Below are 26,708 nucleotides of genomic sequence, written 5' to 3' on the forward strand. Positions count from 1 at the left end.
TTCACAATAACAGTACTTAGTTGACCGGGGAAGCTCTAGCAGGGCAGAAATTTTGACGAACTGACTTGTTGTGAAGGTGACATCCTATGACAGTGCCACGTTGAAAGTCACTGAGCTTTTCAGTATGGGCCATTCTACTGTCAATGTTTGTCCATGGCGATTGAATGGCTGTTTGCTCAATTTTATACACCTGTCAGTAACAGGTGTGGCTGAAATAGCCGAAACCACTAATTTGAAGGGGTGTCCACATATTGTGGTGTGTATGTGTATGTAGAAGGGTTGTCCAGATCCTTTTGGTCATGTAGTGTATGTGTATCCATATTATCATGATAAACATGGTATTTCATATTCTGAAAGTCCATATTGTATTTTCTTTAGAACCTTCAAACTTCTGTTATTTTTCTCTTCCAGAGTGATTCATCGCCAGATCAAAAGAGGAAGAAGATGAAGATGGCTGAGCCTAATGATAGCATGGTCAGTATAATGTTTATAAAGATGGAGATAACTGAGCCTAATGATAGCATGGTCAGTATAATGTTTATAAAGATGGAGATAACTGAGCCTAATGATAGCATGGTCAGTATAATGTTTATAAAGATGGAGATAACTGAGCCTAATGATAGCATGGTCAGTATGTTTATAAAGATGGAGATAACTGAGCCTAATGATAGCATGGTCAGTATAATGTTTATAAAGATGGAGATAACTGAGCCTAATGATAGCATGGTCAGTATAATGTTTATAACACATGCATTTGTAATCAACCATGAAGTATTGGTTTGATCAACATTTGTTTTGTTTTCAGTTTTCATAATAAAAGTAACAGATAATTATTTATTAAATGAGAGAAATGTATATTTTGTGGATAAAAGCTTCTGCTAAATGGCATATATTATGAAAGCACATGCTATATTGATATGCATGAGCTGGAAACATACAGAGCTTTCAGAAAGTATTCATACCCCTTGACTTATTCCACATGTTGTTGTATTACAGCCTGAATTCAAAATGGATAAAATTGTTTGTTTTTTCTCACCCATCTAAACACAGTACCCCATAATGACAAAGTGAAGACAAGTTTTTTGAAAAAATGTACAAATGGATTGAAAATATAATACTGAAATATTTAATTCATTTAATATTTAAGTATTCACACCCCTTTGCTATGACACTCCAAATTGAGCTCAGGTGCATCCAATTTCCTTTGATTATCCTTGAGATCACTACAACTTGATTGGAGTCCACCTGTGGCCAATTAAATTGTTTAGACTTGATTAAGAAAGAAACACACGTCTATAAGGTCCCACAGTTCACAGTGCATGTCAGAGCAGAAACTAAACCATGAAGTCCAAGGAACTGTCCGTAGATCTCCAAGATAGAATTGTAATGAGGCATATATCTGGGGAGAACAAGTATTTGAAACACTGCCGATTTTGCAGGTTTTCCTACTTACAAAGCATGTAGAGGTCTGTAATTTTTTATCATAGGTACACTTCAACTGTGAGAGACGGAATCTAAAACAAAAATCCAGAAAATCACATTGTATGATTTTTAAGTAATTAATTTGCATTTTATTGCATGACATAAGTATTTGATCACCTACCAACCAGTAAGAATTCCTGCTCTCACAGACCTGTTAGTTGTTCTTTAAGAAGCCCTCCTGTTCTCCACTCATTACCTGTATTAACTGCACCTGTTTGAACTCGTTACCTGTATAAAAGACACCTGTCCACACACTCAATCAAACAGACTCCAACCGCTCCACAATGGCCAAGACCAGAGAGCTGTGTAAGGGCATCAGGGATAAAATTGTAGACCTGCACAAGGCTGGGATGGGCTACAGGACAATAGGCAAGCAGCTTGATGAGAAGGCAACAACTGTTGGCGCAATTATTAGAAAATGGAAGAAGTTCAAGATGACGGTCAATCACCCTCGGTCTGGGGCTCCATGCAAGATCTCACCTCGTGGGGCATCAATGATCATCAGGAAGGTGAGGGATCAGCCCAGAACTACACGGCAGGACCTGGTCAATGACCTGAAGAGAGCTGGGACCACAGTCTCAAAGAAAACCATTAGTAACACACTATGCCGTCATGGATTAAAATCCTGCAGCGCACGCAAGGTCCGCCTGCTCAAGCCAGCGCATGTCCAGGCCCGTCTGAAGTTTGCCAATGGCCATCTGGATGATCTAGAGGAGGAATGGGAGAAGGTCATGTGGTCTGATGAGACAGAAATAGAGCTTTTTGGTCTAAACTCCACTCGCCGTGTTTGGAGGAAGAAGAAGGATGAGTACAACCCCAAGAACACCATCCCAACCGTGAAGCATGGAGGTGGAAACATCATTCTTTGGGGATGCTTTTCTGCAAAGGGAACAGGACGACTGCACCGTATTGAGGGGAGGATGGATGGGGCCATGTATCGCGAGATCTTGGCCAACAACCTCCTTCCCTCAGTAAGAACATTGAAGATGGGTCGTTTTCTGGATTTTTGTTTTAGATTCCGTCTCTCACAGTTGAAGTGTACCTATGATAAGAATTACAGACCTCTACATGCTTTGTAAGTAGGAAAACCTGCAAAATCGGCAGTGTATCAAATACTTGTTCTCCTCACTGTATCTGGGGAAGGGTATAAAATCATTTCTAGAATGTTGAAAGTTTCCAAGAGCACTGCGGTCTCCATCATTAGTAAATGGAAAACATATGGAAGTAAAACAAACTGAGCAACCGGGCAAGAAGGACCTTAGTCAGGGAGGTGACCAAGAACCCAATGACCACTCTGACAGAAATACAGAGTTCCTTGGCTGAGATGGGAGAACCTGCCAGAAGGACAACAGTCTCTACAGCACCAATCTGGGCTTTATGGGAGAGTGGCCAGACGGAAGCCACTCCTGAGAAAAAGGCACTGGATAGCAAGCCTGGAGTTTGCCAAAAGGCACGTGACAGCAGGCCTGGAGTTTGCCAAAAGGCACGTGACAGCAGGCCTGGAGTTTGCCAAAAGGCACATGAAAGACTCTGAGATCATAAGGCAAAAGATTCTGTGGTCTGAGACAAACATTTTACTCTTTGGCCTGATGAGTACCTGCTTCAGAGTGTAAATGACCTTAAACTGGGGTGAAGATTTACGTTCTAGTAGGACAATGACCCCAAGCATACAGCCAACGCTGTAAGCAACGCTGGAATGACTTGAATGTTAAAGTCATTGAGTGGCCCTGCCACAGCCCAGACTTGAATCCCATTGAAAATTGGTGGAAAGACTTGAAGATTTGCTGTTCACCACTGCCCCCCATCTAATTTAACAGAGCTTGAGAAAATCTGCAAGGGAGAATGGGAGACAATTCCCAAATCCAGAATTGCAAAGCTGATACAGGCATATCCAAGATGACTCAAAGCTGTAATATACACCAAAGTTTCTTCTACAAAGTATTTAATCAGGGGTGTGAATACTCATATAAATGAGATTTCTGTATTTCATTTTCAATACATTTGTATAAATGTCTAAAAACATGTTTTCACTTTGTCATTTTGGGCTATTGTGTGTAGATGGTTGAGAAAAAAACATCAAACGAATCCATTTTGAATTCAGGCTGTAACACAACAAAATGTGGAATTAGTCAACAGGTATGAATAGAATACTTTCTGAAGGCTCTGTAGCTCTAAATGATTCCACCATGAGTAGGAAGATACAACTCTCTAGCAGGAAGTAGAGCCATACAAATAGTATGTACAGTTGAAGTCGGAAGTTCACCTACACCTTAGCCAAATACATTTAAACTCAATTTTTCACAATTCCTGACATTTAATCCTAGTAAAAATGCCCTGTCTTAGGTCAGTTAGGATCACCAATTTATTTTAAGAATGTAAAATGTCAGAATAATAGTAGAGAGAATTAGTTCTTTCAGCTTTTATTTCTTTCACCCCATTCCCAGTGGGTCAGAAGTTTACATACACTCAATTAGTATTTGGTAGCATTGCCTTTAAATTAGTTAACTTGGGTCAAACGTTTCGGGTAGCCTTCCACAAGGTTCCCACAATAAGTTAAGTGAATTTTGTCCGATTCCTCCTGACAGAGCTGGTGTAACTGAGTCAAGGTTGTAGGCCTCCTTGCTCGCACACGATTTTCAGTTCTGCCCACAAATGTTCTATGGGATTGAGGTCAGAGCTTTGTGATGGCCACTCCAATACCTTGACTTTGTTGTCCTTAAGCCATTTTGCCACAACTTTGGAAGTATGCTTGGGGTCATTGTCCATTTGGAAGACCCATTTGCGACCAAGTTTAACTTCCTTACTGATGTCTTGAGATATTGCTTCAATATATCCACATAATTTTCCCTCCTCATGATGCCATCTATTTTGTGAAGTGCACCTGTCCCTCCTGCAACAAAGCACCCCCACAACATGATGCTGCCACCCCCGTGCGTCATGGTTGGGATGGTGTTCTTCGGCTTGCAAGCCTCCCCCTTTTTCCTCTAAACATAACGATGGTCATTATGGTCAAACAGTTCTATTTTTGTTTCATCAGACCAGAGGACATTTCTCCAAAAAGTATGATCTTTGTCCCCATTGTCATGACGTTGCCCTCTTTGGGTACAGTGAGCACCATCCCCCTCCCTCTGCACCACCCCCCCCCCCCCCCTCTCTCTCTCTCCTACACCCAGGCTGCTGTGGTCTCAGGTCGTAAATTCCTGGAGGAGATCCTTCCTCATGGCCAGACAGTATAGAGAGAGAGAGTGAGTTTCATAGAGAGAACAAAGGAATTTCTTCCACAGCACAGAACGTGAGAACTGATCAATATTCATGTTCTGGAGAATGTATACACGGTAGGGGAAGAATCCAGCTACGAACTGTTCCATTTGGTACAATTTTGTGAAACTCATGAGAGACAAAACAGCCACATTACCATAACCCTGTTTATACCAGAGTCTCAGTTATGAGGTTTTCATCTAATTGTTGTATAAATTCATGAGTAAAGATGAAACTATTTGTGAAATTATGTAATGTGATTTTAGACTGTTTAATGAAGGAAACTCCAATTCCCTTTGGAGTTTAACTTCTTGACTCACAGATCCCGTTACCGGGATCATTTATCAACAACAACCGCTAAACTGCAGAGCGCCAAATTAAAAAAATATATATATATATTTATAATCATGAAATCACAAGTGAAATATACCAAAACACAGCTTAGCTTGTTGTTAATCCACCTATCGTGTCAGATTTTGAAAATATGCTTTACAGCGAAAGCAATCCAAGCGTTTGTGAGTTTATCAATCACTAGACAAAACAGTAAGAACAGCTAGCCGCAAATTAGCTTGGTCACGAAAGTCAGAAAAGCAATAAAATGAATCGCTTACCTTTGATAATCTTCGGATGTTTGTACTCACGAGACTCCCAGTTACACAATAAATGTTATTTTTGTTCGATAAAGATTAGTTTTATAACCAAAAACCGCCATTTGGTTTGCGCGTTATGTTCAGAAAACCACAGGCTCGTTCCGGTCCTGAAGGGCAGACGAAAATTCCAAAAAGTATCCGTAATGTTCGTAGAAACATGTCAAACGTTTTTTTTAATCAATCCTCATGTTGTTTTTAACATACATAATCGATAATATTTCAAACGGACGGTAAACTATTCAATACTACAGAGAAAGAAAATGTCGAGCTACAACTCTCCCGCGCATGAACTAATCGAAGGACACCTGACGCGTTTTGATAAATTTCGCTCATTTTCAAAATAAAAGCCTGAAACTATGTCTAAAACCTGGTCACAGCCTGAGGAAGCCATTGGAAAAGGAATCTGGTTGATACCCCTTTAAATGGGGGAGGGGCAGGCAATGAAACAGGGATTTTTCCAAATAAAAGGCACTTCCGGGTTGGATTTCCTCAGGTTTTTGCCTGCAAAATCAGTTCTGTTAAACTCACAGACAATATTTTGACAGTTTTGGAAACTTTGGAGTGTTTTCTATCCTAATCTGTAAATTAAATGCATATTCTACGATCTGGGCCTGAGAAATAGTCTGTTAACCTTGGGAACGTTATTTTTCCAAACATAAAACTTCTGCCTCCTAGCTGAAAGAAGTTAACTAAATCAGAGGACCGACCCATGAGCACAGGCAGGATCTGGCGTCATGGGACAGCCCCTTTCTGCTCTTCCAAATAAAACCCCCACCTGGGTTTTCTATCACCAGACCCAGCTTACCTCAATTATGAGAGGGCTAAGGGTTGAGACGAGACCAGTACCTCTATCACAGAGGGAAATAGGGTTTGAGTAGATTGCTGAATCTTTTAAACATCCCACATGGTTAAACTCTTAGACTATTGATACCGACAGAATAAGAACAAATCTTTGATACTAATTACTAGTCTGCAGCTAGAAATTCGGTATCATTGAACGTGAAGACCGACAACCGCCGAAACATCTATTCTATAACAACATTGCTGAATGTTACTCTGAACTAGCCATTCTAACCACGGCAGAGAGGGCGGCAGAGAGGGCGGACAAACTCACCAACAGAAACTAACCTTCCAACAGCGATCAAGACGACACACTGAGCGTAAATTTATATATTGATTGCAATTATTCCCGAATGAGTGAGCGTTCATGTGCAAAGGATTAGCATTTCAATCAATATAATTATCAATTTTGTAGTGTCTCTTATCTTTCGCGCCCTTCTCAGTCCCTTTGTCTAACAAGCTGCCATGCCGGTTTAGCCCACTAGGGCACATTCCCTTGTAACCATATCTACTTGTTTGTTTGTGCATTTCTGTGATGATTTAGTTAGTTCATAAATAAATGATTTAAGACAATTGATGTATGGATGACTCATAGTGAAGACTGGGTTCGTGCAGATAACCAACAATTTAAAACGTTTGGAATGAGACTAACGTGAGGTAAAGAATAATTCATTAATTCGAAGACTAATTGATCAGATATTAAAATATCTGAAAGTTATATTAGGAAAAGTTTAACTTTGTAATCTGAATATTTTCCTTGGTGCCGAGACTTTCTAGTTAATTACAGTTACATGATTAATTAGTTTAATCACGTAATACTAACTACAAAGAATTTTTGATAAAAAAATAAGTCTTCAGTTAAATGATGCCAAAGACACGACACCATGCGCAGTTGCAAACCGTAGTCTGGCTTTTTTATGGCGGTTTTGGAGCAGTGGCTTCTTCCTTGCTGAGCGGCCTTTCAGGTTATGTCGATATAGGACTCTTTTTACTGTGGATATAGATACTTTTGTACCTGTTTCCTCCAGCATCTTCACAAGATCCTTTGCTGTTGTTCTGGGATTGATTTGCACTTTTCGCACCAAAGTACGTTCATCTCTAGGAGACACGTCTCCTTCCGGAGCAGTATGACAGCTGCGTGGTCTAATTGTGTTTATACTTGCATACTATTGTTTGTACAGATGAACGTGGTACCTTCAGGCGTTCGGAAATTACTCCCAAGGATGAAACAGACTTGTGGAGGTCTACAATTTTTTTCTGAGGTCTTGGATGATTTCTTTTGATTTGCAATGATGTCAAGCAAAGAGGCACTGCGGTTGAAAGTAGGCCTTAAAATACATCCACAGGTACAGCTCCAATTTACTCAAATGATGTCAATTAGCCTATCAGAAGCTTCTCAAGCCATGACATAATTTTCAGGAATTTTCCAAAATGTTTAAAGGCACAGTCAACTTAGTGCATGTAAACTTCTGACCAACTGGAATTGTGGTACAGTGAAATAATCTGTCTGTAAACAATTGTTGGAAAAATTACTTGTGTCCTAACCGACTTTCCAAAACTATAGTTTGTTAACAAGAAATTTGTGGAGTGGTTGAAAAACTAGTTTTAATGACTCCAACCTAAGTGTATGTCAACTTCCGACTTCAACTGTATGCGGGCAATAAAAAATGTGCTATTTGTTGAGTATATTGCTTTTAAGTCATATAAAAATAAAAAACACGTTTATTGCCAGTCTACAATATAAATATATAGATAAATACTATAGATATGAGTTAAAATAAGTGCATTGCAATTTGTTTATTTCTGTGTATATTGTATATGTATATTCAGTTCACCTATGTGTCAATGTAAGTGTATATACAGTGCATTCAGAAAGTTTTCAGACCCCTTGACCTTTTCCACATTTTGTTAGGTTACAGCCTTATTCTAAAATGTATTAAATTGTGTTTTTTTCTTCTCATCGATCTACACACAATACCCCATAATGACAGTGAAAATGTTTTTCGAAATTGTTGCTAATATATTAAAATAAAAAAACGGAAATATCACATTTACATATGTATTCAGACCCTTTACTCAGTACTTTGTTGAAGCACCTTTGGCAGTGATTACAGCCTCGAGTCTTCTTGGGTATGACGCTACAAGCTTGGCACACCTGTATTTGGTGAGTTTCTCACATTCTTCTCTGCAGATCCTCTCAAGCTCTGTCAGGTTGGATGGGGAGCGTCGCTGCACAGCTATTTTCAGGTCTCTCCAGTGAGGTTCGATCGGGTTCAAGTCCGGGCTCTGGCTGGGCCACTCAAGGACATTCAGAGACTTGTCAAGTCGCCACTCCTGCGTTGTCTTGGCTGTGTGCTTAGGGTCGTTGTCCTGTTGGAAGGTGAACCTTCACCCCAGTCTGAGGTCCTGAGCTCTCTGGAGCAGGTTGTCATCAAGGATCTCTCTGTACTTTGCTCCGTTCATCTTTCCCTCGATCCTGACTAGTCTCCCAGTCCCTGCCGCTGAAAAACATCCCCACAGCATGATGCTGCCACCACCACAGTGCTTCACCGTAGGGATGGTTCCAGGTTTCCTCCAGAAGTGACGCTTGGCATTCAGGCCAAATAATCTTTTTTCTCATGGTCTGAGAGTTTTTAGGTGCCTTTTGGCAAACTCCAAGCTGGCTGTCATGTGCCTTTTACTGAGGAGTGGCTTCCGTCTGGCCACTCTACCATAAATGCCTGATTGGTCGAGTACTGCAGAGATGGTTGTCCTTCTGGAAGGTTCTCCATCTCCACAGAGGAACTCTAGAGCTCTGTCAGAGTGACCACAGGGTTCGTGGTCACCTCCCCGACCAAGGCCCTTCTCCCCCGATTGCTCAGTTTGGCCGGGCGGCCAGTGCTATGAAGAGTCTTGGTGGTTCCAAACTTCTTCCATTTAAGATTGATGGAGGCCACTGTGTTCTTGAGGACCTTCAATGCTGCAGAAATGTTTTGGTACCCTTCCTAAGATCTGTGCTTCGACACAATTCTGTCTCAATTTTGAGTCTCATACCAAAGGGTCTGAATACTTTTTTTATTTGATTTTTATTTCTCCTTTATTTAACCAGGTAGGCTAGTTGAGAACAAGTTCTAATTTACAACTGCGACCTGGCTAAGATAAAGCAAAGCAGTTCGACATATACAACAACACAGAGTTACACATGGAATAAACAAGCGTACAGTCAATAACACAATAGAAAAAAAGAAAGTCTATATACAGTGTGTGCAAATGGCGTGAGGAGGTAGGCAATAAATAGGCCATAGTAGCAAAGTAATTACAATTTAGCAAATAAACACTGGAGTGATAGATGAGCAGATGATGATGTGCAAGTAGAAATACTGGTGTGCTAAAGAGCAGAAAAAGTAAATAAAAACAATATGGGGATGAGGTAGGTAGATTGGGTGGGCTATTTACAGATGGGCTATGTACAGCTGCAGCGATCGGTTAGCTGCTCAGATAGCTGATGTTTAAAGTTAGTGAGGGAAATATAAGTCTCTAGCTTCAGCGGTTTTTGCAATTCGTTCCAGTATTATTTAGCAGCAGTGAACTGGAAGGAAAGGCGGCCAAAGGAGGTGTTGGCTTTGGGGATGACCAGTGCGATATACCTGCTGGAGCGTGTGTAAAGGGTGGGTGTTGTTATCGTGACCAGTGAGCTGAGGTAAGGCGGAGCTTTACCTAGCATAGACTTATAGATGACCTGGAGCCAGTGGGTTTGGCAACGAATATGTAGCGAGGGCCAGCCGACTAGAGGATACAGGTCGCAGTGGTGGGTGGTATAAGGGGCTTTGGTGACAAAACGGATGGCACTGTGATAAACTGCATCCAGTTTGCTGAGTAGAGTGTTGGAGGCTATTTTGTAAATGACATCGCCGAAGTCGAGGATCGGTAGGATAGTCAGTTTTACGAGGGTATGTTTGGCGGCGTGAGTGAAGGAGTCTTTGTTTTGAAATAGGAAGCCGATTCTAGATTTCATTTTGGATTGGAGATGTTTAATGTGAGTCTGGAAGGAGAGTTTACAGTCTAACCAGACACCTAGGTATTTGTAGTTGTCCACATATTCTAAGTCAGAACCGTCCAGAGTAGTGATGCTAGTCAGGTGGGTGGGTGTGGAGAGCGAACGATTGAAAAGCATGCATTTGGTTTTACTAGCGTTTAAGAGCAGTTGGAGGCCACGGAAGGAGTGTTGTATGGCATTGAAGCTCGTTTGGAGGTTAGTTAACACAGTGTCCAAAGAAGGGCCAGTTTGGCCGTGCAGCCAGCGCTATGAATAAGGTGCTTATGTAAATAAGGTATTTCTGTAGTTTTTTTCTCCACAAATTTTCAAAAATTTCCAAACCTGTTTTTGCTTCATCATTATGGGGTATTGTGTGTAGATTGCTGAGGATCTTTTTTATTTAATCCATTTTAGAATAAGGCTGAAACGTAACAAAATGTGGAAAAAGTCAAGGGGTCTGAATACTTTCAGAAGGCAGTGTATGTGTATTCATATTAATGTCATTTTCATTGATTTCCTCACAGAAGGAACATCTTCACCGCTTTCTCTTCAAATTCCTTGATAAAGAAGACCAGTATGAAATCACCTGTAAAAGCCCTTGCAGTGTGTTACAGGCTCTTGAATTAAGTTCCAAATTCTGTGAACTAAAGGAAAAGACTGGGAAACAGAAGATGGAGACAAGACAACAAGAGAAGGCAATGCGAAGACAAGACCTTGTTATACAAACAATGAAAGGAAAGAAACCAATAGCAACACACTTCCCTTGTCATCTGATTAAGAATGGTGAAATACTCACCATATCAACCATTTCCAATGATAGTGGAGAGTCCACAACTGAAACCACACAGATTTATAAAGAAATTAAGCAATATGTCATTTTTTACATTGAATCTAAAGGTGGTAAGAACACCAAAACCAAGCAACTGCTCAAAAACAAAAAACTAGAACCTTTTAGTCCTCTTTGCATCTACGCCATCTGTGGAGAGACAGTGGAGACTGCACTAACAAGAGATGGACGCTTCCATGACAATGTGTTCATTCAAACTTGCACTCTCGTTGAATCGGAATCAGATCCACCGAGGTATGTTGAGATGAATGTACTAGTTGACTGTCTGGATAAACAAACCTTCAAAATGATCCTGGAAGAGAAAAACACCACACAGGCTGCAACTGCCCCTCCACAAGCTGGCTCTAACCTTCAGAAAGAAGACGAGACTAACTCCATACAACTCCCCATGTCTAACACAAGCACTGAAACATCAGCTGCAGGGGAACCCCCCAAAAAACAGAAACATCCAGTCACAGTGACAGATTCTGCTGAGATTTTGAAGATTCTTCGCCACCAGTTTGCTGATTTGGTGAAACAGATGAAGAAGAGGTACAAAAAGAAGAAATATTCTGGGGTACTAAGTCATTTAAGCGGGGAATTTGGAAAGAGCACAGAGGGGTTCTCTGAAGTCTACACAGTTAAGAAGCTGATGGAACTGAGTGACTCAGTCTGTATGATCGATGTCAAGGGGGTCAAGCAAGGCACTGGCTTCCTGCTGTTTGATCATTACATTCTGACAAATGCACATTTGTTTAAAAAAGATGGCATCTTCTATGTTAATGAATATGGCCATATCTCAGCCAAAGTAACTGCCACATTCAACAAAGAAAATCCCAGTGAGTCAAATCTGAAGGAGATAGATGTGAAACCAGAGATCATTGACTTTCAATGGGGATTTGACGCCTACAATCGACATGTGGACTTTGCTGTACTAGAGCTTCAGGACGTTGACACCTCCACTGGTCTTCTCTGTAGATCTAGCCCAGATCCAAAGACAGGTGGAGTCTGTCTCATTGGACACCCAGGTGGAGGAGTGAAAAGAACCGACCCCACCACCATTATTGAGAGAGAAAGAAGAGGTGAGGCTTTCCAAAGAGAGACTGGGAAAAATGACAGAATGGATATGCTGATCAAAACATCCATAGAAGAGAATAAAGAGAAGTATGACATGCTCATGAAACCAGACAACACTGAAGTGACCTATGACACCTGCCTCTTCCATGGAGCTTCTGGCTCCCCAGTCTTTGATGAATCCTGCCAGGTGATAGCCATGCACACTGGAGGGTTTCCCTACACAGATGAAGGAGTGAAGAGTGTGATTGAGTATGCCATCCCTCTCTTCACCATACTGGAGAACTTTCTGATCAACATGAAGGACAGAAACAATGTTGAAATACTGACCAAGTTCACCAGAGAAGCCTTGACAGGCCCCCATTTGCTTGATTTCATTTACAATTTTATCATACACCTGGTAACGGAATGGAAGCCCTCATTCAGTGCAGCCTTGACAGCAGTCTGGGAAACAGTTGAGGAAAATGAGAACCATCTAGGAATTAAAGAAAATCTTAGAACATGGATCATTTCAGAAAAGGAGGTACTGGAAAATATTCAGATAGCAGGAAATGAAGCTTTGAAAGAGTTCATGTTGGAAAACATTCTTGTCAAGTTATCCCAGACTGATGATGATGATGAGCCCATGGATGAGTAGGTTTTGTTGCAAATACATCCAGTGGTTGTATTGGGAACAACACAACGATGTCCATTTAAGGATAGTCCACCTAAATTACAAAATGACACATTGGTTTCTTTACCTTGTAATGGACAAGGTATGACAGCAATCCATGCTTGTTTACCTGGCCACTGTTTTCAAATGCTGATGTATGTCTGTATGTATGTTGCACTAACCTTAGTGTCTTTCAGGCATTTCAGGGTAGATGACCTGTTCTCAGACAAAGGTACATGTTTTTTCTCTTGAAGACCAGCTTGCCTCACCATCAGCCCTCTATATATCTACATAACCACCCCATACAGCCGTGTGTATCCCATCTTGCCTCACCATCAGCCCTCTATATATCTACATGACCACCCCATACAGCCGTGTGTATCCCATCTTGCCTCACCATCAGCCCTCTATATATCTACATGACCACCCCATACAGCCGTGTGTATCCCATCTTGCCTCACCATCAGCCCTCTATATATCTACATAACCACCCCATACAGCCGTGTGTATCCCATCTTGCCTCACCATCAGCCCTCTATATATCTACATGACCACCCCATACAGCCGTGTGTATCCCATCTTGCCTCACCATCAGCCCTCTATATATCTACATCACCACCCCATACAGCCGTGTGTATCCCATCTTGCCTCACCATCAGCCCTCTATATATCTACATGACCACCCCATACAGCCGTGTGTATCCCATCTTGCCTCACCATCAGCCCTCTATATATCTACATGACCACCCCATACAGCCGTGTGTATCCCATCTTGCCTCACCATCAGCCCTCTATATATCTACATGACCACCCCATACAGCCGTGTGTATCCCATCTTGCCTCACCATCAGCCCTCTATATATCTACATGACCACCCCATACAGCCGTGTGTATCCCATCTTGCCTCACCATCAGCCCTCTATATATCTACATAACCACCCCATACAGCCGTGTGTATCCCATCTTGCCTCACCATCAGCCCTCTATATATCTACATAACCACCCCATACAGTCGTGTGTATCCCATCTTGCCTCACCATCAGCCCTCTATATATCTACATAACCACCCCATACAGTCGTGTGTATCCCATCTTGCCTCACCATCAGCCCTCTATATATCTACATAACCACCCCATACAGTCGTGTGTATCCCATCTTGCCTCACCATCAGCCCTCTATATATCTACATAACCACCCCATACAGTCGTGTGTATCCCATCTTGCCTCACCATCAGCCCTCTATATATCTACATAACCACCCCATACAGCCGTGTGGAACTCCGTATAACGTTTGTTATTCTATCATCTGGGCTCCCGAGTGGCACAGTGGTCTAAGACACTGCATCTCAGTGCTTGAGGCGTCACTGCAGTACCTGTTTGAATCCAGGCTGCATGACAATTGGCCCAGCGTCGGGGTAGGCTGTCGTTGTAAATACGATTTTGTTCTTAACTGATTTGCCTAGTTAAATAAAGTTTTTTTTTTTTTTTTAAATGAAGGCCCTTTGACTTAACTCTACCCACAGTGGCAGTCAGATGTCGGTGCCTGGTTGCAAGGTGGACACACAACACACATAACATACACAACACACACGGCTGTTTGCTGTAATTGTCTGGTTCCTTATGATATCCTTTGTATTTTCTGCATTTCTCTGAGACTTTGGGACTTCCTGATAATATAAAGATTCAATAAATAAATAGAACTTCGTAGATACAACTGTCAACATATCATTCAAAACATGTACTATTGTGTTCTACGTTTTTGTTACTTTGAATTTCACTTGTCTTTGGTTTCACTTGTCACACATTTTGTTAAAGATAATAGCTCAATACTTTTTCAATACTTTTGTACTCTTCTGAGAATGTCTTCATCATTTCTTTGTATAAGGTTGTAATTGTCATTACATTGGAATTCTGTATCATGTTGAAATTGTTATAACTCATTAAATGAAAAAGATAACATGTATAAGACTAGTGACTAATAAATACATGTGACAATTACAGCTTTCTCATTGCAAGTGGACCACACAATGGTGTGTCTGATCACATGACTGTGACCACACAATGGTGTGTCTGATCACATGACTGTGACCACACAATGGTGTGTCTGATCACATGACTGTGTACATTTATTATTGAAACATTTCCTGGTTCTGAAAACCTAGCCTCCATTATCAGGAGATTGGATCATTTCAAAGGATACAGGGCATTCTGAGGGCAAAAAAAATAACTTGAGAAGAGAGAAATAACATGAATCCATTTAGAGTCGACAGAGTAATATTGTCATCCTGCATTTGATCTAATGTCCTGGCTGTAGAGCTTGTGATTTATATAGAAATATCTCTTATGGTGATTTAGCCCTCAACTACAGCAAAGAAGGCAACCCTTTCTTTAGCACTAAACAGTGTAGGGTGAGACAGTGGTACATGTCTATTACATAATCAATACTTTCAGTGAAGTGATAAATAAGCAGAAAAGTACATGGTATCTCCACCATGTTTACCCACAGGCTTTCCAGTAAAAACCCTGCAAAGTCCAGCCCTGTTCAAACATCATATTTACATGTATTTACTTTTTATTACATTTAGAAAAGCAACATAGAGACAGCAACAGCCATTCTTCCACAGTCACATTCTCCTAACAACATCAAGAAGAGCACACAGTAGCCTAATTTAGAGGTGACTTCTTAAAAAACTATTTTCAGAAACTTAGAACACAGTAGATACGAACCCTCTTACCTTGCCGTCTAAGGAACTGGCAGTGGATCAAACCATTGTGAGGAAAAGGGCATGGGGTCGCAATCTTTTGAAACTTAAAAACGCGCTATTAAGTGTCTATAATCAGCATAAGTGCTTTCATTGCGTATTATTAATATTATTGAATTACATAGTTATGTTTACAGTGATATATTGGGGGGGACAAATCATATTTTTCCCAGGATGGGGGGGTCGTGTGTCCCCCCCGTCCCCCCTGGAATTTCAGCCTATGATAGAGACAGCAACAGTCATTCTTCCACAGTCACATTCTCCTAACAACATCAAGAAGAGCACACAGTAGCCTTAGAGGTGTTTCTGTTTCCTGAAGTCCACGATCATCTCCTTAGTTTTGTTGACGTTGAGTGAGAGGTTATTTTCCTGTCACCACACTCCCAGAGCCCTCACCTCCCTGTAGGCTGTCTCATCGTTGTTGGTAATCAAGCCTACTACTGTTGTGTCGTCTGCAAACTTGATGATTGAGTTGGAGGCGTGCATGGCCACGCAGTCATGGGTGAACAGGGAGCACAGGAGGGGATGTTGTTTCCTACCTTCACCACCTGGGGGCGACCCGTCAGGATGTCCAGGACCCAGTTGCACAGCTTGATGATGAGCTTGGAGGGTACTATGGTGTTGAATGCTGAGCTGTAGTCGATGAACAGCATTCTTACATAGGTATTCCTCTTGTCCAGATGGGATACGGCAGAGTGCAGTGTGGCAGCGATTGAATCATCTGTGGATCTATTGGGGCAGTATTCAAATCAAATAAAATTTTATTTGTCACATACACATGGTTAGCAGATGTTAATGCGAGTGTAGCGAAATGCTTGTGCTTCTAGTTCTGACCGTGCAGTAATAACCAACGACTAATCTAACCTAACAATTCCACAACTACTACCTTATACACACAAGTGTAAAGGGATAAAGAATATGTACATAAAGATATATGAATGAGTGATGGTACAGAACGGCATAGGCAAGATGCAGTAGATGGTATAGAGTACAGTATATACATATGAGATGAGTAATGCAGGGTACATAAACATAAAGTGGCATAGGTTAAAGTGGCTAGTGATACATGAATTACATAAAGATGGCAAGATGCAGTTGTGGGTCTAGGGTGACAGGTAAGGTGGAGGTGACATGATCCTTGACTAGTCTCTCAAAGCACTTCACAATGACAGAGGTGAGTGCTACGGAGCGATAGTCATTTAGTTCAATTACCTTTGCTTTCTTAGGTACAGGGACAATGGTGGCCATTTTGAAGCATGTGGGGACAACAGACTGGGATAGGGAGAGATTGAATATATCTGTAAACACACCAGCCAGCTGGTCTGCGCTTGCTCTGAGGACGCGGCTAGGGATGCCGTCTGGGCCGGCAGCCTTGCGAGGGTTAATACGCTTAAATGTCTTACTCACATCGGCCACGGAGAAGGAGAGCCCACAGTCCTTGATAGCGGGCCGCGATGGTGGCCCGCTGTATTATCCTCAAAGTGAGCTCAGAAGGTGTTCAGCCTGTCCGGAAGCAAGACGTCGGTGTCCTGGTGGCTAGTTTTCCCTTTATAGTCCGTGGTTGTCTGTAGACCCTGTGATGGGGTTCACGTTGGGGTCATGATAGGGGCTGCACCAAATGATTGATGTATTATAATAATTGATTATGCTGATGTTGTATTAATAGAAGGGGCGGGGTTATAAGACCCTCCCCCACAACATTTATAGGGTCCTGGACCACAGATTAGCAATATATATATTCATTATAATGTTTAATACTGTTCCACAGTTCTTTTCTAGTCTCTGCTTCTTATAAGAAATGGTCTGGGATGTGTGAGTTATTGCAGTAAAAACAGGGTGTCTGTGAGAAAGCGCCTCAAGGCTAAAAGAGATACATAGACACAGAACCCTGCAGGGGAGTGAAGAGATAAGAGACTAGTTAGACACACCACTGTAAACCACACGGGAATGAAAAATTACTGCCGAGCCCTTAGAAAACACTGGAACTATTGTTCTCTCCTGCAAGTTTGTATAACTGTATATGCAGGGGCTTGGTCTCATGAGTAGAAGGTGTTGACGTAGGCAGTTACATCACTAGGGGTTCGACTGCAAGCATATTAAAGCAACTTTGACCTTTTTTTATTTTGCAGAACTTACTCTGAAACATACGTGCTGTGTTTCTGTTGTCAACTTCTGTCTGCAATTGCATTAATAAAAGTTTAATTGATTTACTTAAAGAAGATATTGTCTGATTGCTGATTTCACCAATAAGACAATGATTGACAAGGAACAAGGAACCTACCCCAACACCTGCTACATACATCTCGTGTCTGAGCCTTTCAACTGAGTCTCAACTTTGTACCGACGTTTAGTCTGCTTGATTGCTTTGCGGAGGGAATAAGAGCAATGTGTGTATTCTTCCATATTCCCAGTCTTCTTGACCTGGTTAAATGCGGTGGTTCGCGCTTTCAGTTTTGCGCAAATGCTCCCATCTATCCATGGTTTCTGTTTGGGGTAGGTTTTAATAGTCACATTGGGTACAACATCTTCTATGCACTTCCTGATAAACTCATTCACCATATCATTATTATGAAGTCCATTGGTTGATAAGAGGGTCATTTCTTCAACAGTTCCTTTTGGGTAATTTAGTTTAATACAACTATTTATGTCACCTAATTGTAACATTGTCATAAAGAGCATGTTCAACTTCATTAAAAAAACATGTTTTCCCATCTCAAGAGGTTAAAGGTAGACTCAGTGAAATGACGAGCAACGAGCAGCTGACTAGGTATCCCCTTTCCCCTTCCCCAGCTCACCTGCTGACTAGGTATCTCCTTTCCCCTTCCCCAGCTCACCTGCTGACTAGGAATCCCCTTTCCTCTTCCCCAGCTCACCTGCTGACTAGGTATCCCCTTTCTCCTTCCCCAGCTCACCTACTGACTAGGTATCCCCTTTCCTCTTCCCCAGCTCACCTGTTGACTAGGAATCCCCTTTCCCCTTCCCCAGCTCACCTACTGACTAGGTATCTCCTTTCCCCTTCCCCAGCTAACCTGCTGACTAGGTATCCCCTTTCCTCTTCCCCAGCTCACCTGTTGACTAGGTATCTCCTTTCCCCTTCCCCAGCTCACCCGCTGACTAGGTATCCCCTTTCCCCTTCCCCAGCTCACCTGCTGACTAGGTATCTCCTTTCTCCTTCCCCAGCTCAGCTGCTTTTACACTATAACTATTAGATGTTTAATGTTTCTTTTGAAAAAATAATTTATAAAGGAATAGTTTCACCATGAGAATTCAGTTCAATAGACACACCACTGGTGGTTCACAAGAACAAGCCAGATCCAATGGCACTCAATGACCAGCTAAGCTTTGGTTGAATGAATCCAACTAGAAAAATCAGTTGTGATGGTGTAGTAGCTTACTGCTATGGCAACCACGTCTAAACCAGACACTGTTGGTGATCACTGCATATATAGGGTACTGTATAAATGCCCCCCCATGCAGTGAGCGTAACATACCTGCCCCACCCTCAACTTCTGGAAAGGTCCTGTCTAAACCAGAGACTGTTGGTGATCACTGCATATATAGGGTACTGTATAAATGCCCCCTACACACACACACACACACACACACACACACACACACACACACACACACACACACACACACACACACACACACACACACACACACACACACACACACACACACACACACACACACACGTCGCCCTTCTCACACTAATCTTCCTTATTAACAGAACATGGTAATGAGATGGGAGAACACATTGAGAGGGATCTCATTCCTCCATACAGAACATGGTAATGAGATGGGAGAACACATTGAGAGGGATCTCATTCCTCCATACAGAACATGGTAATGAGATGGGAGAACACATTGAGAGGGATCTCATTCCTCCATACAGAACATGGTAATGAGATGGGAGAACACATTGAGAGGGATCTCATTCCTCCATACAGAACATGGTAATGAGATGGGAGAACACATTGAGAGGGATCTCATTCCTCCATACAGAACATGGTAATGAGATGGGAGAACACATTGAGAGGGATCTCATTCCTCCATACAGAACATGGTAATGAGATGGGAGAACACATTGAGAGGGATCTCATTCCTCCATACAGAACATGGTAATGAGATGGGAGAACACATTGAGAGGGATCTCATTCCTCCATACAGAACATGGTAATGAGATGGGAGAACACATTGAGAGGGATCTCATTCCTCCATACAGAACATGGTAATGAGATGGGAGAACACATTGAGAGGGATCTCATTCCTCCATACAGAACATGGTAATGAGATGGGAGAACACATTGAGAGGGATCTCATTCCTCCATACAGAACATGGTAATGAGATGGGAGAACACATTGAGAGGGATCTCATTCCTCCATACAGAACATGGTAATGAGATGGGAGAACACATTGAGAGGGATCTCATTCCTCCATACAGAACATGGTAATGAGATGGGAGAACACATTGAGAGGGATCTCATTCCTCCATACAGAACATGGTAATGAGATGGGAGAACACATTGAGAGGGATCTCATTCCTCCATACAGAACATGGTAATGAGATGGGAGAACACATTGAGAGGGATCTCATTCCTCCATACAGGACATGGTAATGAGATGGGAGAACACATTGAGAGGGATCTCATTCCTCCATACAGAACATGGTAATGAGATGGGAGAACACATTGAGAGGGATCTCATTCCTCCATACAGAACATGGTAATGAGATGGGAGAACACATTGAGAGGGATCTCATTCCTCCATACAGAACATTTCTAGATCCTTGACATTCTTTGTCTGCACTTATGGACCGCCCCCTTTAATTCAAACCAACAGGATTTCAATGAGGTTCAAGTCCAGACACTGAAATGGCCATTGCACAATGTTGACTTTGATGTGTGCTTGGGGTTATTTCCTTGCTGGAAGATCCACTTGCGGCCAAGGCAACCAGGTTTTTGGCAAAAATGTATGGGTACCGGGAAAAGTTCATGATGCCGTTGACCTTGACAAGGGCCCTAGAAGATAAATAGGCGCATAACATCAAAGATCCACCACCATATTTCACAGTAGGTATGGGGTTCTTTTCTTCATATGTACCTTTCTTTCTACACAAAGCCCAAAGTGTGGACAAAAAGCTATTTTCAAGTCATCCAGCAAGTCTAAACCCCTGGAAATGAACTGAATAGGGACTTGCATTGGAACCTGTCTGTCCTGCTCTGTTTGAATGTGGCTCGATGGGGGAAATAAACATAGTTCTTGGGATGTGATTGGTTCTGCTCTTGGGGGCGGCACGCAGCCTAGGAGACAGCACTTGTGTTTGTGTGTGCGTGTTTACCCTGTCGGTAAACACACCGGGGCCACGTTTACGGACATAAGCAGGCATTTAGAGGTCAATGGCCCCACCATGTTTACCCACAGGGTTTCCAGTAAAAACCCTGCAAAGTCCAGCCCTGTTCAAACATCATATTTACATGTATTTACTTTTTATTACATTTAGAAAAGCACTATAAAGAGACAGCAACAGCCATTCTTCCACAGTCACATTCTCCTAACAACATCAAGAAGAGCACACAGTAGCCTAATTTAGAGGTGACTTCTTAAAAACTATTTTCAGAAACTTAGAAACAATGGGAAACTCATCAACAAACACAGCATCTACAGCAGTCACACATATTTTCAACACCAATCCCTGGGATTTGGGAATCGACCACACTTTCCAGACATTCTTTACCCCGAACGCCCTGGATAATCTGAACAAGCAGTACAATGGACGAAAACAGGAAGTCGGCAGCTACTCACCAATCTGGACTAAGAGCCTAGTGAGACATTTAGGGGGACTCACCCGGATACCAAAAGCATCAGGCTTCGGGGCTTTAATCATATCTATAGTGATAGACATCGTCACGGCTTCCATCGAGACCCTGAACCCAGAAGAGGACAGCACAGACATTCTGCGCCGTGTATTTGCAGAAGAGAAGGCGTCCACGGTGTACAATGAAATGGAGGAATCCCTCAAGAGATGTACGATGAACATAAATAACGAGGCTAAGATGAAGAGCGACATCGTGAATGCGGAGCGCAGACTTAGTTTTGCGTTGACAACTCTGAAGAACTCCATGCTAGATGGCCACATGAAGACTCGTTCACTCAAGATCTGGGTCAACGGAGCAGCCTTCCATGTCCAGTTGCTGATTCACCTAGCTCGACTGGAGGAGGGCGTTGACAGCCACCAAGCGCTAGCAGCAGTCTCAATCTACCAGAAAAACCTGGAGCAGCTGCTCCTTATGTACAATGAATCTAAATCTAAGACTATTGTTGTAAAATATGACTTTCAGTACGTTCCAGGCCCTATCTCGTACGATATTATGGATGAAGAGATTGGTCAAGCTCTTTTTAGTGGAACATTTTACCACCACCTATATCCTCCAAACCTTTGGCCTCATCCAACAGTAATACTAAAAGCATTGTATGATGATATTTTAAAATATCGTCAAATTATACAGGTGCGAGAGCATTTCAGGGAAATCAGGGAAAATCTGACCGAACTAATCAGTCAGAGAGAGTACTTCATACTGTCTTAGAGACTCCAGATATATATATATATATACTGTATATATATCAGATCTATATATATATACTGTATATATATATATCAGATCTATATATATATATATATGTATATATATATATATATCAGATCTATATATATATACTGTATATATATATATCAGATCTATATATATATATATGTATATAGAAATATATACACTGTATATATTTCAAAATTATGTTCCTTCCATTATTCAGTAAAAAGTGTGAAGGCAGACTTGGAGAATATTTTTATCATGGCTAAATTAAAGTCACAGGCTGTTAGAGGTTCTTTAAAGGAGACATTCTACTGCGGTTGGTAATTAACCACTGAATTATTTTAACCAACAGTCTTGACTACTGAATATTTGCTTGACCTAACATGATATAATTCCTTAGAGTCTAAGATGTTGGGGGATGGGGGGGGGGGGGGGGGGGACTAAGCTGACATGGAATTGTTTACTATGGATCATTTAGTTATTTGATTTAGAATTTTAGGACCCCTTTAGGTATAAAAAAAATAATAAAAAAATAAATATATATATATATATATATACAATCGATATAGATCAAATTTATATAGATCCGATGTACTTCAATTTTCGGGATGACTCGTGGTGAGTGAGACACTGGCAGATGCAGTGGATTGACATCTCTATGTTAAACTGACCGATTTTAGATGTGGATTATTTTTGTTATGTAAATGTAGATTGACACACCGGTGCATCAACTCCATGGGCTTAAAGAATATACTCATATGCATTAAATCTGGATTTGACTATAGAGACTGATACTGGTTTACCTCATCGATGTTGTCTTTCCTAACAAATTAAACAGGGTGGTTATGTAGTTATAAAGTTCTGTATCTGTTGTCACACTGCCTACAAGTGTACAATGCATTCTTCTCAATGGGAATATCCTTAAGAATTACAATCAGTTTGCAATAAAATCAGTTTGCAATGAAATCACACTAAAAGCAAGTTGTCTTTTTGTTCGTTTCATTATATTTAAATTTCTCTTCTATAACACCTTTTCAGATAAAACATGACATTATTCTACCTCCATGTGTTCTAGATGTGTTTATTTTCTAGGCAGCTATTTTCCTGTTTGAGTTTTGACTTAAATCTCCTATAACATCCTACAGCAGGACGCAACGTTTGAAAACATTTGTAAAAATAAAAATAGTTTTTGGTGTGGCTGCCTTCAGTCATTATGGTCCGGGCCATTGGAGCCAACCTGGTCTCAGAGCATTTTGTATTTTTCTGTATGTAAATCCGAGATATTTTAAACAGAGTTTCATTTTCAATTAGTCGGAAATTCAAAGTTATAATCTGTACAAAGGAAAAAAGGCCATTTTTGAAAAAAGGATGATCCTTTCTTAGTAATCTACTGGATAACCATTTTGTGTTTATGTATAACTTATGTATGAGTGAAGCTTTTAGTGAGAGGTTTAATGCTTTAATCTTTAATAATTTTAGCCCCGAAACTCGTATTCTGTAACGTGTACGCAGTGAGTCAGGAAGCAGGTGCAGAAGAAAATACAAAACAGGAGCAGCGTACTGAATGTAACATAACCAATACTGCCTGATGATTGAAGCTACTGAGGGCTATATGAAGGGAGAGTAATCAGGGTGGTGTTGAAGCTACTGAGGGCTATATGAAGGGAGAGTAATCAGGGTGGTGTTGAAGCTACTGAGGGCTATATGAAGGGAGAGTAATCAGGGTGGTGTTGAAGCTACTGAGGGCTATATGAAGGGAGAGTAATCAGGGTGGTGTTGAAGCTACTGAGGGCTATATGAAGGGAGAGTAATCAGGGTGGTGTTGAAGCTACTGAGGGCTATATGAAGGGAGAGTAATCAGGGTGGTGTTGAAGCTACTGAGGGCTATATGAAGGGAGAGTAATAAGGGTGGTGTTGAAGCTACTGAGGGCTATATGAAGGGAGAGTAATAAGGGTGGTGTTGAAGTCCAGGTGTGCTTAACGATGGGGAGCAGGTGTGCTGCGCAATGATGGTTGCCAGGTGTGTGCAATGTGGGTTGCCAGGACCGGTGGTTAGACGAGCGCCGGAGGGAGCAGGAGTAAGCATGACAGTGCGGGGGTCCCCTTGATGTCCAAGGGAGGTCGGAGGGGTGTCGTGGGGGACGGCATCAGCCAGGGGACCAGGAACCACTGGCCTGAGGAGGGAAACATGAAAGCAGGGTGAGAGCCGGTAGTTGGTGGGGAGTTCTAAACGATAGGTTACCTCATTGACCCTCTGGAGGACATTGAATGGCCCCACACGCCAGGGGCTCAGCTTCCGACAGAGCAGGCGGCAGGTTCCTGGTGGAGAGCTAGACGAGATCCCCAGTATGTAACACGGGAGCCTCACTGCCTTTGAGGTGTCTCGCTGAAATTCTTACTCTTTCAAATGACCGCTGCACTTGAACATGTTTAGTTGTTGGAAGTTTGAGCTTAGTTTTTTCTGCTTTTGTTCTAAGTAGTCACTGAACGTCTGGGGGTGACGTAATTAGGTTTGTGGTACTGAAAGATTTCACTTTCTCCCCTCGGGAAATAATAGCAGCACAAATGTTGCATAGTGCCTTTTTATTATCTTCCTTTGAAACTTCAAAATAGACCAACACAGCAGACATTGTGGGCCAGGTTAGGAATGCTGTGTTGCACGTGTAGCGCTGTATTTTTCGTGGCGTCATTACGTCATCTACCTGCGTTATACAGGTATGCATGTCAACTTTGACATCGGTTTTGCACATCGGTAACTATACCAAGAGCCAATGCCGACGTTGACATTTTTAGAGAGAATGATTATTGCTTCAATATATCCACATAATTTTCCTACCTCATGATGCTATCTATTTTGTGACGTGCACCAGTCCCTCCTGCAGCAAAGCACCCCAACAACATGATGCTGCCACCCCCGTGGTTCACGGTTGGGATGGTGTTCTTCGGCTTGCAAGCCTCCCCCTTTTTCCTCCAAACATAACGATGGTCATTATGGCCAAACAATTCTATTTTTGTTACATCAGACCAGAGGACATTTCTCCAAAAAGTACGATCTTTGTCCCCATGTGCAGTTGCAAACCATAGTCTGGCTTTTTTGTGGTGGTTTTGGAGCAGAGGCTTCTTCCTTGCTGAGTGGTATTTCAGGTTATGTCGATATAGGACTCAGTTTACTGTGGATATAGATACTTTTGCACCTGTTTCCTCCATCATCTTCACAAGGTCCTTTGCTGTTGTTCTGAGATTGATTTGCACTTTTCGCACCAAAGTACAATCATCTCTAGGAGACAGAATGCGTCTCTTTCTGAGTGGTATGACGGCTGCGTGGTCCCATGGTGTTTATACTTGCGTACTATTGTTTGTTCAGATGAACGTGGTACCTTCAGGCGTTTGGAAATTGCTCCCAAGGATGAACCGGATGACTGCGTGGCCATGCATGCCTCCAACTCAATCATCAAGTTTGCAGACGACACAGGAGAGGGGTGAGAACGCACCCTTGTGGAGGCCCCAGTGTTGAGGATCAGCGGGGTGGAGATGTTGTTTCCTACCCTCACGCCCTTGGGGCGTCCCGTCAGAAAGTCCAGGACCCAGTTGCACAGGGTGGGGCCGAGACCCACCAGCCAGCTGGTCTGCGCATGCTCTGAGGACGCGGCTAGGGATGCCATCTGGGCCGGCAGCCTTGCGAGGGTTAACACGTTTAAATGTTCTACTCACGTTGGCTGCAGTGAAGGAGAGCACGCAGGTTTTGGTAGCGGGCCGTGTCGGTGGCACTGTATTGTCCTCAAAGCGAGCAAAGAAGTGGTTTAGTTTGTCTGGGAGCAACACATCGGGGTCCGCGACGGGGCTGGTTTTCTTTTTGTAGTCCGTGATTGACTGTAGACCCTGCCACATACCTCGCGTGTCTGAGCCATTGAATTGCGACTCTACTTTTTTTTTTAATTGCGACTCTACTTTCCTTGCGGTGGGAATAGCTAAACTGTTTGTATTCGGTCATGTTTCCGGTCGCCTTGCCCTGATTAAAAGCTGTGGTACACTCTTTCAGTTTTGCGCGAATGCTGCCATCAATCCACGGTTTATGGTTGGGGAAGGTTTTAATAGTCACCATGGGTACAACACCACCGACGCACATCACCGAATCAGCATATACATCAATGTTGTTGTTCGACGCTATCCGGAACATATCCCAGTCCACGTGATCATACCAATCTTGAAGCGTGGAATCAGCGTTGAACAGACCTGAGCACGGGCGTTTCCTATTTTAGTTTCTAATGCACCCCGTGCCCAGTCTTTCTGTAGCTGAGTACATCAACTAATTCCTGGTTTATCGGTTTGTATGTTTTGTTGATAGAATGCTGACATCAAAACACTGGTATTTTGAGCTTTTGATTCTGGTTTTATGTCATTGTGCCAAGTCATAATTTCCCCCATGAATTCTTTATTTGATCTGAATTCTACGTCAGCAGTGAAATGTTGCCCAATTTTATCTAGTTTGCTCAATTTTTCCCATAATCGAGACGAATTGGTAGAATGCTCATGCACTTCTTTCAGCACCTTC

At 42.1% G+C, this 26,708-nt stretch overlaps 1 protein-coding gene across 2 annotated transcripts in view; it reads left to right on the forward strand.

Moving 5' to 3' along the window:
* Positions 1-17,780, forward strand: part of LOC129838857 (serine protease FAM111A-like) — an 85,265-nt gene extending 67,485 nt beyond the window's left edge. For both annotated transcript variants that reach the window (XM_055906082.1, XM_055906085.1), the window contains 2 exons: positions 412-474; positions 10,770-17,780. In XM_055906082.1, coding sequence (XP_055762057.1) covers positions 412-474; positions 10,770-12,782 — 2,076 coding nt within the window. In that variant the 3' untranslated portion in view covers positions 12,783-17,780. The remainder of the gene's footprint in view (positions 1-411; positions 475-10,769) is intronic.
* Positions 17,781-26,708: the final 8,928 nt, after the last annotated feature.

The sequence above is a fragment of the Salvelinus fontinalis genome, chromosome 39 (assembly GCF_029448725.1).
Source record: "Salvelinus fontinalis isolate EN_2023a chromosome 39, ASM2944872v1, whole genome shotgun sequence".
In the NCBI taxonomy this organism is placed as follows: Eukaryota; Metazoa; Chordata; class Actinopteri; order Salmoniformes; family Salmonidae; genus Salvelinus; species Salvelinus fontinalis.